Source organism: Poeciliopsis prolifica, unplaced genomic scaffold (genome assembly GCF_027474105.1).
Source record: "Poeciliopsis prolifica strain line A6 unplaced genomic scaffold, Auburn_PproV2 SCAFFOLD029, whole genome shotgun sequence".
NCBI lineage: Eukaryota > Metazoa > Chordata > Actinopteri > Cyprinodontiformes > Poeciliidae > Poeciliopsis > Poeciliopsis prolifica.
In genome coordinates this window covers 5,500,232-5,513,893 of record NW_026562404.1, presented here as the reverse complement: position 1 = coordinate 5,513,893, position 13,662 = coordinate 5,500,232, and the positions used below count along the sequence as shown (strand labels likewise).

Here is a 13,662-nt window from a genome sequence, read left to right as displayed (position 1 = left end):
ATACTTTGAAGTTCATGGTTTTACTGTGGCAAATTGTGAAATAATGTAGAATTTATATCAGTGCTGTTCATGACAACATATATTTTCAGTGGCAGACCTCTGCTGCGTTCATAAACACACGAGAAAATTAAATGTGATTAGTGACTTTTTTTCCTCCAGAGCCCCGCCCTGCTGGCGGCTGCCATGCAGAGGAGTTCCAGTGTCGGATGGATGGGCTTTGCATTCCCATGCGCTGGCGCTGTGATGGCGACACCGACTGCATGGACCTCAGCGACGAGAACAATTGCGATGGTTGGAATCACACGTGTGACACAGCGGTGAAATTCAGCTGCAGGGACTCTGGTGAGGTTCTGCTAAGATGAAAGCAATCGTGGTGATCCTTTAAAGCTGACAAATATAGAATAAATACTTCATTCATACCAGTAGAAAAGAAGTAAATTTTTTCCATAACAAATAAAAACACATCAAACGCATAATTTTAAAATCTGAGACTTGTGATATTATGAAACTATTCCATTGCCCGGCTTGACGAGAGCCGTCTGCGTTGAAAACTGAGACTCATCTTGTTTTTCTGGCCTCATCAGCTCGCTGCATCAGCAAAGCCTGGGTGTGTGACGGGGACAGCGACTGCGAGGACAACTCAGACGAGGACAACTGCGAGGCGCTGGTGTGCAAGTTGTCTCACCACATGTGCGCCACCAATGACTCCATCTGCCTGCCCGCCGAGAAGCTGTGTGACGGCACCGACGACTGTTCAGATGGCTCTGACGAGAAGCTCTGCGGTAAACAAGAAGCTGAATATTTTTACTGCTTCACATGTGAAACCAAAAACATGAGTGCAGGTTTTTATCTTGGAACGCCAAGTAACTCTTGTCACCGTTTCCTGCAGACTTGTGCTCTGTGGATAATGGTGGATGCAGTCACAACTGCAGCATTATTCCCGGGGAGGGCTTCATGTGCTCCTGTCCCCTGGGTATGGAGCTGGGAGCCGACAACAAGACCTGCCAGATCCAGAGCTTTTGTGCCAAACACCTCAAATGTAGCCAGAAGTGTGAACAGGAGAAATCCAGAGTCAAGTGTTCCTGCTACGACGGCTGGGAGCTGGAGGCAGACATGGAGAGCTGCAAAAGTACCGGTGAGGAAAAATTCAAATTCATCTGGTGACGAGACTAGCTTTACTTAAAGCCATATGTTGTAATCTAACTGTTTCTTCTATTCTTTCCATGAGAAGGGTTGCAGTATTTTCAAGGTTTCTCAAAGACTGACTTTACTGCAACACAAACTCAACTTTTTTTTTCAGATCTCTTCAAACCTTTCATTATCTTCTCCAATCGGCATGAGATCAGAAGGATCGACCTTCACAAGGGAGAGTTCAGCGTGCTCGTACCCGGCCTCAGGAACACCATTGCTTTGGACTTCCACCTCAACCAGAGCACCCTGTACTGGACCGACGTCGTGGAGGACAAGATCTATCGTGGGAAGCTGTCTGAAAATGGAGGTGGGCCAGCTGTTACATTACTTATCCACCCATTGTTTTTTACATTGGTCAATTGTGCTTCCTTGCTTTCCTGGTTGGTGCAGATTCCATATAGAAAACTGAAAATTTAAGCATAATGTTAGGCATTGATCCTTCAGGTCACGACCAGCCTTTCTTGCCCCAGAGCCCCAGGTCTCCTTGCCAGTCAAGTTTGTGTTCCCAGTTCAGCACTTCAGGAGACATGGAGGCTTTGTCTCTTCCTATTTGTCTCAGTGCTCACTGTGCGTCACTGTTGCCAGCACACTGCCATTGTGTAGGAGGAACAAAACTCTCCTGTTCCTCCGTCTAGCTCTTTTAAGTTGTCCATGAATACAAGCTGCATGAGCAGAAAACATGAACACTGGATCAGCTAGTGCTGCTGGTTTCACTGTCTACAAATGCATCAGAAAATGTGCTAAGAACTGAAAGATGTTGCACAGCATTCATTAAAGAGACATAAAGTTCCTTATGCAAGTATTTCCCATACTTCTTCGAATGTTGCCACATTACGGAATCGAACGTAAAAGTCCTTTATTGGGAATGCATCTGTATGTATATAAAACATTTATTTTTAAAACCACTGTTTTGTAGCTCTGGTAGTACATTTAGGCCTTTGTGCTACAGGAAGGGAAAAAGATCCACCCTAGTTTTAGTAGTTTAAGTCTTTACAGCCTCTAACAGAGTTTTCTCCAGAACTTTTCTGTTTTTAGCTGCATTTATCATCTCTCAGCTTCTTCTTTATCCCAGCTGAAGAAAGCCATCCCCACACAATGATACTGCCACCAGCATGTTTCACAGTGAGGATGTTTTATGGGAATGTACCACAATAGCTTGTTTCCTTTTTTTTTTTTTTTTTTGCCACAAATTGAATTTTGCACGTACATCCAATCAATTTCTCCCACGTTTGCCATGTTTCCCTACATGGCCGTCTCTAATTCCTTTCTGAGTTTTTGCTAATGAATGCTCTCAATTCCCTGGATTGTCAGTGTAGGTGGATGGTCATACATTCACATGAAACCCACTAAAACATGTAAATGAGAAATTACAAAAAAAATCAAGAGTTATGAATACTTCTCCAAGTCACTGTGAAGCGGTTATCTACTAATTAATATGGGAAGGTCTACTGATGGCAAGACATTTTGGTTGTTTTGTTTGGTTTGCAAAATTCTGTGTTGTTTCTGCAAAATCATTAAGTAAGTAGTGAGTGCTGATAGTGGTTAGAGAAACTTCCACATCAGCCAGAACTTCCCCATGTTCCAAGAAACAATTTATGTTTGTTTCAATTAAATGCATTTTTAGAGGAAAATAACCACCATCCTCAGTTGAAATTCTGTACTTTTCTGTGTCTGACCAGCCCTGACCAGTTTCGAGGTGGTCATCCAGTATGGCCTGGCGACGCCAGAGGGCTTAGCCGTGGATTGGATAGCGGGAAACATTTACTGGGTGGAAAGCAATCTGGACCAGATCGAGGTGGCAAAACTGGACGGGACCATGAGAACCACACTGCTGGCTGGAGAGGTGGAGCATCCCCGGGCTATTGCTCTGGACCCACGGGACGGGTGTGTATTTACGGCAGGATGCTCAAGTCCTGCTGTCCTAGATGATGAGTTTGGTGAGATGAATCACACACCTGAGTCAAGTGAATGACTCGTTCCCAGAGTTCCGCATTCAGAGTGAATCCAGGTGTGTTTTTGGATAACTTCATACAAAAACATTATATCATTTACATGATATAAGTAATATGGCTCTTACAGAGCTTCCGTGAAAATGTGTTTATTATTATTAACTCTTTGGTGCAAAAAACTGAAAATCACTGTATGCTTGTGTCTGTTAAGGTTGAGATGGAGCTGCGCATGGAAACAGCCCTTTAAACCATTCAGAACAGCTCAATAGAGACGCAATCAAAACTGTCAAATGACTGATTACCCCACGATAATGATTCAGAAATAGTCCAAATAGTTTGGATGCATTTTTATTTCTTTCCTAATTGTGGAAAGTTCATGCTTATATCATATGTTTGTTAACTAAAAAGAAAGACATAAAGTTTCAGATATTTCATAAGAAGATATTAACATTCATGGAAAAACCTTACATAACCGTGTAGAAAGTAAGGCAGCCACCGAAAGAAAGGCTGACAGTTTTCAGTTATGCCGCACAAACTGATCAGTACATTATTGCGAGAGAATGCAAAACCTTTTGTGAGGGAACGCAAAAGAATAAAACTTTCTCTATGTTCCCTGGAGGGCTCTGTAATTCCTCAATGTCCTGATGCCAGGACTTGAATAAAATATTGTCTCTGTCACAGAGATTCAGCTCGAAGTTTGCCAACAGTAGTTTTCATAAATATCTTCAAAAGACTGACGAGTATCCGTCACTTTTACACGTAGAAATATTTTTAGCACATGGTGTTTTCCCCTGTTTACCCACTCCATTGTCAGATAAACATTCTTTAAAAACCAAAACTCAGACTCATTAGAGGAGAGCTTAAAACATTCACAGATGACTGGAAATGGCTAGATTCTAAAGACTTATTTATAGGAAGATAAATTCATTCTGGATACTGTATCCTCTATCAATCTTTACATAAACGTGTGCACATCTGGAGAAACCGACACTTTACAAATTTTCTATTGGCAGAATTTTGTTTTGGACGGACTGGGACGCCAGTCTGCCCAGGATAGAGGCAGCGTCCATGAGCGGGGAAGGCAGACGCACCATCCACAGGGAGACAGGCAGTGGTGGCTGGCCCAACGGACTCACTGTGGACTACATGGAAAGACGCATTGTCTGGATTGATGCCAGGTAACACTTGCTCCTGAGCTTTCAGTGACGCACTTATGAATTTAAAGCATATGAACCAAAATCGTTTAGTCGAATGTCTTTTCTTAATATTCCTTCAGGTCGGATGCCATTTACTCGGCGATGTACGACGGTTCTGGACTGATTGAGGTGTTGCGTGGTCATGAGTATCTGTCCCACCCCTTTGCTGTCACCATGTATGGAGGAGAAGTCTACTGGACCGACTGGCGGACAAACACCCTCGCTAAAGCCAACAAATGGACTGGACACAACGTCACTGTTGTCCAGCGCACCAACACGCAGCCCTTTGACCTGCAGGTCTATCACCCGTCCAGACAGCCCCTGGGTACGTCTTCACGTCAAACACATCCAGTGCCTCGTAGAAATATTCATGCGCCTTAAGCTTCACTGGATTTTCATCTACAAACTTGAAATTAGTTTTGGGTAACTCATGTAATGGACATTACTACAGATTTTCAATTGGATTTTTTTTTTGTCTGGGCTTTGACTGGACCATTCTAACAAATTACTATGCTTTCATCTTAACTTTTCTGTTGTAGCTTATTCTTGTTATCCAGCTCTGAAGTCTTTTCTAGCCTCTGAAACGTTCGGTTACATGATTGGCTTGTATTTATCTCCATCTTAATGCTATCAAATAATTCCCACAGCTTGATGCTGCCAATACCATGTTTGCTCATGTGGTAGTGGTGTTCAGGTTGATCACTTTGATGGGGATTTATGGATAAAACGACTCAATGATCCCGTCTAAAAAAAGACATTCAAATTTGTGGTTGTTATAACAACACTTCCATTGTATGCTTTAGATCTGAAGATAGAAATTCTAAGAAAAGGAAGCCACATCCAAACTTTACCCTGCTGAACACATCTGTCGAGCTTTAATTTAAAGGAGAACGTGATGAACTAACAGTCTATTGTTCAACATGTGACTCGTGGCTCCTGTTCTCCAAAAGACAGCTGACCTTTTTCTTGCCGTGAGTCATGGTTTTCTCACACAGGCTCACTTTGGATACCTGCTGCTTCCTGGTCGGGTGAAAAGAAACCTTATTGTTCATCATTTCCCCAAATACGTGGTTGAAAACAAAACCTCGCTCCTGCAGCAGAAATGCCGCACGTCGATCCAAAAGCCGGGCAGGTTTGGTGAGATGGCAGGAGGCTTGTCACGGCTGTTTGACTCAGTCCTGTCACATCAAATTGTCGATTTGATATTCAGTTGTAAACAGCTTAGAGTCCCCTCGTGTATCTGCCTGTGTGTGACATTATCCTTGCATTGATGACAAAGGAAAACAGATGTTAATGGAGCTGTAACCACTCCTCGTGGGAATCATCAGTGTTTCCCGTCAACCTCCTTGAGGGCATTTAGGTGAAAAAGAAAGATTTCAACACCAGGGAAATCAGAAATGATTGATTTAAATATCCTATGACATGAGAACTTTTTTTTAAACTGCAGTGCACAAAGATGTATTTACTTCTGTTTTTACCAGCATGTTCCATCATTCTTTTTTTTTTTCCTCTATTGACATTTTTGTTCTGTTTCGTGAAACATTAAGATGTGGGTTTCTTTGTTTCCCTTCCCTGCAGCTCCAAACCCATGTACCACAAGTGAGGGGAAAAGCCCGTGCTCCCACCTGTGTCTCATCAACTTTAACCAGACCTTCTCCTGTGCCTGCCCCCACCTCATGAAGCTGCAGGCCGACAAGCGCACCTGCAAAGGCAAGAATAGAAACTGTCGCCTGTAAAAACCGCCATGTGGTTTTTGTCATGGATTGAATACCACACTGGTTTCCACAGCCATTCCCAGTGCAGGCTATGACGAAGGAATATTCTACTTCATGTGCTACACAGTCGTTCACTTGTTCGTTGCTCAGGAATGGCCGAGATCGAATACAGTTCCTAATATCATGACAATCCTGCAGTAGGTGTGTCATCATTGTAGTGGGAAAGAAACAGAAGAAAGAGTATTATGTTGCAACTAGGGAATATGTCAGTTAAAACTCTAGTTCTTTTCTCATTGTTTGTGGTTTTCTAGTTGTTAAAGTCACTGCATCAATTCAGAGTTGTTTTCACCTATTTGAAATGAAACATACAGTGTTCAATGTTCAGTAAAGAAAAATTACAAATATATATTGCCTTGCTAACAAAATTTCTACTCATAGTTATAAATATGCAAAAAGAACTATTTCATATTTATTTGTAAATAATTAATTATCATTTTGACATATGTGGCTGAGGAGCAAACACATGGATACAGATTGATGTCTTTTGTGTATCTTTAGTTTTAAGGGAATGGTAATATAAGTCATAAGCATTTTTTTCTTTTTTGCTCTAGAAATTGACATCTCTGTATGCGTTCATTTCCAGAGTCCCGCAAGTTCCTGCTTTATGCACGACAGATTGAGATCCGAGGTGTGGACATCGATAACCCTTACTACAACTACATCATCTCCTTTACCGTGCCGGACATAGACAACGTGACCGTGGTGGATTATGATGCTGTGGAGCACCGCATCTATTGGTCAGACGTGCGAACTCAGACCATCAAAAGAGCCTTCATCAACGGGACCGGAGTGGAAACGGTTGTGTCTGCTGGTAGGATAAATGTTCCAACAATGTTCAATCAACAGCGTGCTGTACATCCTGGAAGTCTGAATTGACTTTTTTTTGTTGTTGTTGTCGAAATTCTCTAGACCTTCCTAATGCCCACGGCCTGGCAGTAGACTGGGTGTCCAGGAACCTCTTCTGGACCAGCTATGATGCCAATAAGAAGCAGATCAATGTGGCGAGACTGGATGGCTCTTTTAAGAACGCCGTCATCCAGGGGTTGGATAAACCTCACTGTCTGGTGGTTCATCCGCTATTCGGGTGAGTGCTTTCTCTAATTGCCAGAGTGCTCTCAGTCACTTTATAAGGGTTCTTCCTTATTTAATAAAATTTTAATGAGGTCTTCTCTGACTTTATTGCAAACATTAAATTTGTTTCTGTCTCTTACTTTGTAACGTGTAATTTGTCTTCAATAAATTACATTTTCATATATTTTGCGAATACATTAACGCGGTCATGTTCATGTCTTCTCTCAGGAAGCTGTACTGGACTGACGGCGACAACATTAGCATGGCAAACATGGATGGAAGCAACCACACCCTGCTTTTTACCAATCAGAAAGGCCCTGTTGGTGAGCAGATGTTTAACTCGCTCTCAAATATACAGCTACTGTACAAGAAAACACAATTTGTGTTTATGTCTCCATTGCTCTATATAATTAGAGATGCACTGATAAGTTTTAACTTTTCATAACCATTTTAGCTGATTCCAATTTTTCTGTTAGAATCATGAAAAAAAAAAGATACTAGAACATTGAAAATATATAATTTATTACCCTTCCTGCTGTAACCAGACATTATTTATTTTAGGAGCAGACATGATGTCACCCTACATCTGTGACAGAACTGTCTTAATAAAACAGGGTTTATAATTTCAGAGCAAAGCAAAACAGTTACGCAGCTGACATATTAAACTCTCGTTGGAATCTCATATTCTTTATGTTTGCTTTTGAGTAAACTGGATTTTCGGTTGTACTCTGCTATAAAATTAAAAGGAAAGTCTCTCAATATGAAAATGTAATTATCTTTTAAATAATTTCTTTCTACAATTATGACTACTTGTGTGTGATTCCTCCTCATTTTAAAAACCTCACAGAGTGTTATTCCTTCAGTATCGGCATCCGACCTGAAGATTTCTTTTGGTACTATGACTCTCTGTTATTGTGACAGATATACACGAATTGTGATACAATATTTTTTTTTTGTCAAGGACTTTCCATTGACTATGAGACAAAGCAGCTCTACTGGATCAGCTCAGGTAACAGCACTATTAACCGGTGCAAACTGGACGGATCTAATCTGGAGATACTGGAAGGTGTCAAAGGAAAACTTACCAAAGCGACTGCTCTGGCTATTATGGGTAAGATAAAAAACCTATTGCAAGCAGTGTGTCATTTATTTATTTCTTTTACAGTTGGTAATTCTCTACTTTGATAATTGAATAATCTAGAACAATTTGTATGAATTTTTGATGTCTATAGGAGACAAGCTGTGGTGGGCAGACCAGGGAACGGAGCAGATAGGAACATGCGACAAGAAGGACGGTGGAAACTGGAAGGTTTCGCGTAACAACACTTCCCCTATGATGCACATGAGGATCTATGATGAGGATGTGCAGAAAGGTAGCAAATATTTGACCAAGGTTGGAATATGAAGTGCATATCAAGTGAAAAGAGTAACTCCTTCCCACTTCATCTGACTTTCCTTTAGCGGGAATCAACCTGTGCAGCAACAATAATGGTGACTGCTCGCAGCTGTGTCTGCCCACTTCCCCGACAACAAGATCCTGCATGTGCACAGCTGGATACAGCCTCAAAACTGGGCAGCAGTCCTGTGAGGGTAGGAAACTCGTCCACAAACACAGCTTCTGAAAGGTTTTTGGCTCTTTCAAAGCATACCCACAACATACATTGTGCTCCCTTTTTTTTTCTTTTTAACAGGTATGGGATCTTTCCTGCTTTATTCGGTTCATGAGGGAATTAGGGGTATTCCCCTCGACCCGGCAGACAAGTCTGACGCCTTGGTGCCCGTGTCTGGAACTTCTCTGGCTGTGGGCATCGACTTCCACGCTGGTGAGAAGCACTTAAAGACGTAAGTAAATAGTAGGCTGGTGTCAGGGTGACATTTGAAATCTGTCATTATCTCCTCTGCAGAGAATGACACCATCTACTGGGTGGACATGGGACTGAGCACCATCAGCAGAGCAAAGAGGGATCAGACGTGGAGAGAGGATGTGGTGACCAATGGCATCGGCAGAGTGGAGGGGATCACCGTTGACTGGATAGCAGGTTTGGCTTCGAAACTATTTGGATCCTGTTCCATTTATCTTATTTTACTTATTTATTTATTTCATATACAAGTATTTTAAATGCAGATGTGAACTGATTTGCATAAATTTGCGGTTATAGGAAACATTTACTGGACTGACCAGGGCTTTGATGTGATCGAAGTGGCCAGACTGAACGGCTCGTTCCGCTACGTGGTCATCTCCCAGGGTCTGGACAAACCCAGAGCTATAACTGTCCACCCAGTGAAAGGGTCAGCCTCTTTATCCACACTTTACTCTTATGTCGCAGCGTCACCTTAAGGAAAAGAAACCAGGACGTCTTTATTTCTGAATTACACCCAAACGGCCTGCTGCGTGTTTGTGTGCAGGTATTTGTTCTGGACAGAGTGGGGTCAGTACCCTCGTATTGAGCGCTCTCGCTTGGATGGCTCCCAGAGGCTGGTCATTGTCAACGTGAGCATCAGCTGGCCAAACGGGATCTCCATCGACTATGAGGTGTGAAATCATTGCGTTTACCTTCATTCTAAAATTTTTTGTTTGTTTGTTTGATCACACCCTTCATAAAATATATTTAATAAAGATTGCGATGCTGCTGTATTGATGTTTAAAACATTTGTGATTTCTGTGTTGAGCAGCAAAAAATGTTGGCGTTTCCCTGACAGAAACTTATTTATACATTTTAAAAAAAGAGTCTTTTTTTTAATAACATAAATTAACTTCCACACTTCATTAATATGCAAAACAATATGTGTAATTGATGTTTGTTAATTGTATTTCATAAATAGCTATTCACTCATTAGTTCATCAATGTCAGATGTGATTAAGGTAACATTGAGGTTTGTTTATTTTCCCTCATTACTCACTGACTGTTTTCATAGAAATATTTTTTAATGTATTTAAAATGATAATTTTTGACCATCAAGCAGCACTGCTTAGAATTAAAAGAATCTCAAATTTCTCTGGGGATTACCTGAATGTGTGGTCATATTTTCTTCCTCTTTTGCGGTGCAGGAGGGTCTGCTTTATTGGTGCGACGCTCGAACAGACAAGATTGAGCGGATAAACCTGGAGACGGGAGAGAACAGAGAGCTGGTACTGGCCAGCAACAACATGGATATGTTTGCTGTGTCTGTGTTTGAGGGGTACATCTATTGGAGTGACAGGTGAGCTGTTTTCTACTCCATACTTTAAATAAACAAACACAATCTTTGTGCGATGTCAGATTTATTATCTTTATTTGTTTTGTTTTTTTGTTTAGGACTCATGCCAATGGGTCCATTAAGAGAGGTAACAAAGACAATGCTACAGACGCCGTGCAGCTGCGGACAGGCATCGGTGTACAACTGAAGGACATCAAGGTTTTTAACAGAGCCAGGCAGCAAGGTAAAATCGTCACATGTTTGAAAAGAATCCTTCACAATAATTTTCTGTTCAATACCTGAATGCACCCCACCATTTCTGCAGGCACGAACGTCTGCAAAGAAAAAAACGGTGGCTGTGAACAGCTGTGTCTTTACCGTGGCAACGGGGAGCGGACCTGCGCCTGCGCCCACGGCATGCTGGCCGAGGACAGACGTAGCTGCCGCGACTATGACGGGTACCTGCTGTACTCGGAGCGCACCATCCTGAAAAGCATACACCTGTCGGACGAGACGAACCTCAACGCGCCAATAAAGCCGTTCGAGGACCCGGACCACATGAAGAACGTCATCGCCCTCAGCTTTGACTACCACGGCGGCGGAGGGAAGGGAGCCAACCGCATCTTCTTCAGCGACATTCACTTCGGCAACATCCAGCAGATCAACGACGACGGCTCCGATCGCAAGATAGTGGTGGACAGTAAGTTTTGAGTGTTCAGAAATGCAACGCTTGTTTCCTCTTTGATTCCAGCTGTCATGAGTTCACACTTTGTAAGCCGATATAATATTGAGCTTGTTAAATGGAGTCTGACTGCAGTAGATTGCCCTATCTGACTCAGATTAGATGTAAATTTATCACAAGCGTTATTCCTGATGATATTAATTATTGATGATTTTACCCTGCAGCCCTACTTTTACTTCTTACAGCAATATAAAACCAGGATTTTGTTGATTATCTTCAACCTGTGTCCTTGCTCATCCATGTTTTTCATAGCTCAAATTGATTTAAGTTTATTAACTTTGACATGGACAAGATCAGACAAGTAGTTATTTTCAAATTAAATATTTGAGTTATGCTACTGCACAACAAGTAATTTGTTTTAGAGTTTTTAAACATCTCTACCATGGACTCCTATAAGTGGATTGTAGATTTCTTCCAGAGTTAAGTTGCGTTGAGCAATAATGTTTTTATTTTAGGTAAAAAAAACAACAAAAAAACTCAGTTTTGAGGTGTGTCTGAGGTAGTTTGATGCTCCAATGGCCGCACCGTGTGCCTGCTCATCAAACGTGGACAACTTGTCAGGCAGCTTCTGCACCTCGTCCAGCTTTCTCTTCCAAGTTCTACTAAGTCTCGTCTAAACTTCTGAGACATAAAGCCATACAGCACAGGGTTGACCACAGCTACTGAGGAAGACAAGAGTCTGGCAAGGAGGGCGAAGGTGTTGAAGCCGGGAGAGCTGGCCAGAGTTCCTTTGATGATGGAGAACATGAGGATGTAGGAGGGCAGCCACAGCAAGGTGAAGACCAGCACCAGGAGAGCCGAGGTGTGAGTGACCTGCCGTTGGTAGCGTTCGAGCTGCGGAGCGTTGCCTATCCGCCGCGCGTGCCGAAGGAAGCAGTAAATCTTGGCGTACATCACTACAATTATGCTTAAAGGCAGAGCAAAGCCAAAGACAAACAGAGCGATGCTGTAGACCAAGCGGCTGAAGTCGGACAGGAAGGCGAAGCAGTACACCGTGTTGGAAAATGTAACTGAGCGGAAGGCAAACTGCGGCGCTGCCAGAGCGGAGGCTGGGATCCAGAGCAGGGCAACTGTCACTTTGAGTCGCCGGTTCATCCTTGCGCGGTAGGTCCAAGTGGGATGCACCACTACCAGGTAGCGTGTGACTGCTAGAGCCGCCAGGGTGAACACGGAGGCGGTCGAACAGGCCACTCCCAGGAAGCTGATTGCTCTGCAGAGGAAGCTGCCAAACGGCCAGAAGCCCACGGTGATGGCGAAGGTATGGAAGGGCTGGCAGAGTAGCAGCAACAGGTCAGCAGCACAGAGAGCCAGTAGCAGGGTGTCCGTACCATGAGGAGGTTGACTTTCTTTCTTCCTTCTGCCTGTAAGAATAATCATCACCAGAGTTTGACCGATAAGTCCAGTCAGCAGGATCAGTCCATCCAGGAAGGGCACCAAAGTTTTAATCAAAGCTCCATCTTCTTTGCTGATTTGGTTAAGTACGCTGTTGTTCATTTCTAGCCCAGGAGTCTCCATCCAGTCCCAGTAAAAGCCCCGTAATCCAATATACTGTCAGTGTTAAGTATCCGAATGGGATGCGGCATGTGGGCAACTAATCTGTTTGATCCAATTCATGTCTATTTAAGCAAACATAATTGCAGTCCACTGAGACAGCTAGCACTTTGATAATGATAGCAATTAGTTAAGCTGTCACACGGGTCGCTCCTGCATTAACATCTCCACTGTGTTCACAAAGAGGGAAAGTTTAAAGAAATTTCTTGCGGTTATTTAAAAACAGTAAAAACATCTTCAGCTCCACATATATAGTCAACTTTCATCCTCAGAAAACAATGTCCTGATGATATTCAGAGAAGTCCTTTCTTCTTAAAAATAGTAAGATGTTTCCACACAACTCTTCTCAGGAAAAAAAACTTACATGTAGAAAGACTTCTGTTTTGCAGCTTTGTTATCCCAGAAGAAGATGATAAGGTCCAAAATGAGGAACAGCACTACTTCCTCTTTGTCACTGTAAATATAGACATTCCTCTTTAAAAAAAAAAAAAAAAAAAACGGTCAATGGCACTTGATGCAAAGTGCATCAACAGGAGGCATGTTGTCCTTTGCCTTTATCGAATGTAGAGTCCTCCAGCGGATTATTGTCTGATTAATTCAAACGGCACAAAAAGAGGTAGTGGATTTCATCATGATTAAGTGATGCTCAGGTTGTCCTCCTCCCAGGACTGCATGGAAAGCTCTGTCGTGGGCGACAGCGTGCTTCTCAACAGGGTCTGTGTGCTGTGCGCTTTGTAACCAGGAGCTGACCTAATGTAGATAACGCGAGGGCCGAGCAGAGTGCATGATTACATAACGGTGGTCTCATCTTTTCATATCAGATTAACTTTTGAATTTATTATTTCTTGTTCGGTTCTGTTCGGAGAGTCTCGTTGATGGGTTTGAAAAACGCAAACGGGATTTGTTTGTTTATCCTTTGATTTGACCTTTAAATTACGAGTTTTGTTTTTTTTTTTATCCTTGAAAAATTACCCATTCACTTTGCCTTTTCATCTGAATTGTCGATAATG

The 13,662-nt window shown here is 42.4% G+C and overlaps 1 protein-coding gene and 1 pseudogene across 2 annotated transcripts in view; one reads left to right on the top strand and one right to left on the bottom strand.

Moving 5' to 3' along the window:
- lrp1ab (low density lipoprotein receptor-related protein 1Ab) overlaps positions 1-13,662 on the top strand; it is an 89,455-nt gene that overhangs the window by 54,567 nt on the left and 21,226 nt on the right. For both annotated transcript variants that reach the window (XM_055049637.1, XM_055049635.1), the window contains exons 21-41: positions 160-342; positions 585-782; positions 890-1,135; positions 1,301-1,498; positions 2,871-3,075; positions 4,154-4,318; positions 4,417-4,661; positions 5,915-6,046; positions 6,695-6,922; positions 7,021-7,195; positions 7,411-7,505; positions 8,144-8,293; positions 8,415-8,555; positions 8,644-8,772; positions 8,874-9,005; positions 9,087-9,221; positions 9,342-9,471; positions 9,589-9,715; positions 10,232-10,383; positions 10,479-10,603; positions 10,685-11,059. In XM_055049637.1, coding sequence (XP_054905612.1) covers positions 160-342; positions 585-782; positions 890-1,135; positions 1,301-1,498; positions 2,871-3,075; positions 4,154-4,318; positions 4,417-4,661; positions 5,915-6,046; positions 6,695-6,922; positions 7,021-7,195; positions 7,411-7,505; positions 8,144-8,293; positions 8,415-8,555; positions 8,644-8,772; positions 8,874-9,005; positions 9,087-9,221; positions 9,342-9,471; positions 9,589-9,715; positions 10,232-10,383; positions 10,479-10,603; positions 10,685-11,059 — 3,666 coding nt within the window. The remainder of the gene's footprint in view (positions 1-159; positions 343-584; positions 783-889; positions 1,136-1,300; positions 1,499-2,870; positions 3,076-4,153; positions 4,319-4,416; positions 4,662-5,914; positions 6,047-6,694; positions 6,923-7,020; positions 7,196-7,410; positions 7,506-8,143; positions 8,294-8,414; positions 8,556-8,643; positions 8,773-8,873; positions 9,006-9,086; positions 9,222-9,341; positions 9,472-9,588; positions 9,716-10,231; positions 10,384-10,478; positions 10,604-10,684; positions 11,060-13,662) is intronic.
- On the bottom strand, positions 11,579-13,157 carry LOC129372379 (galanin receptor type 1-like; annotated as a pseudogene).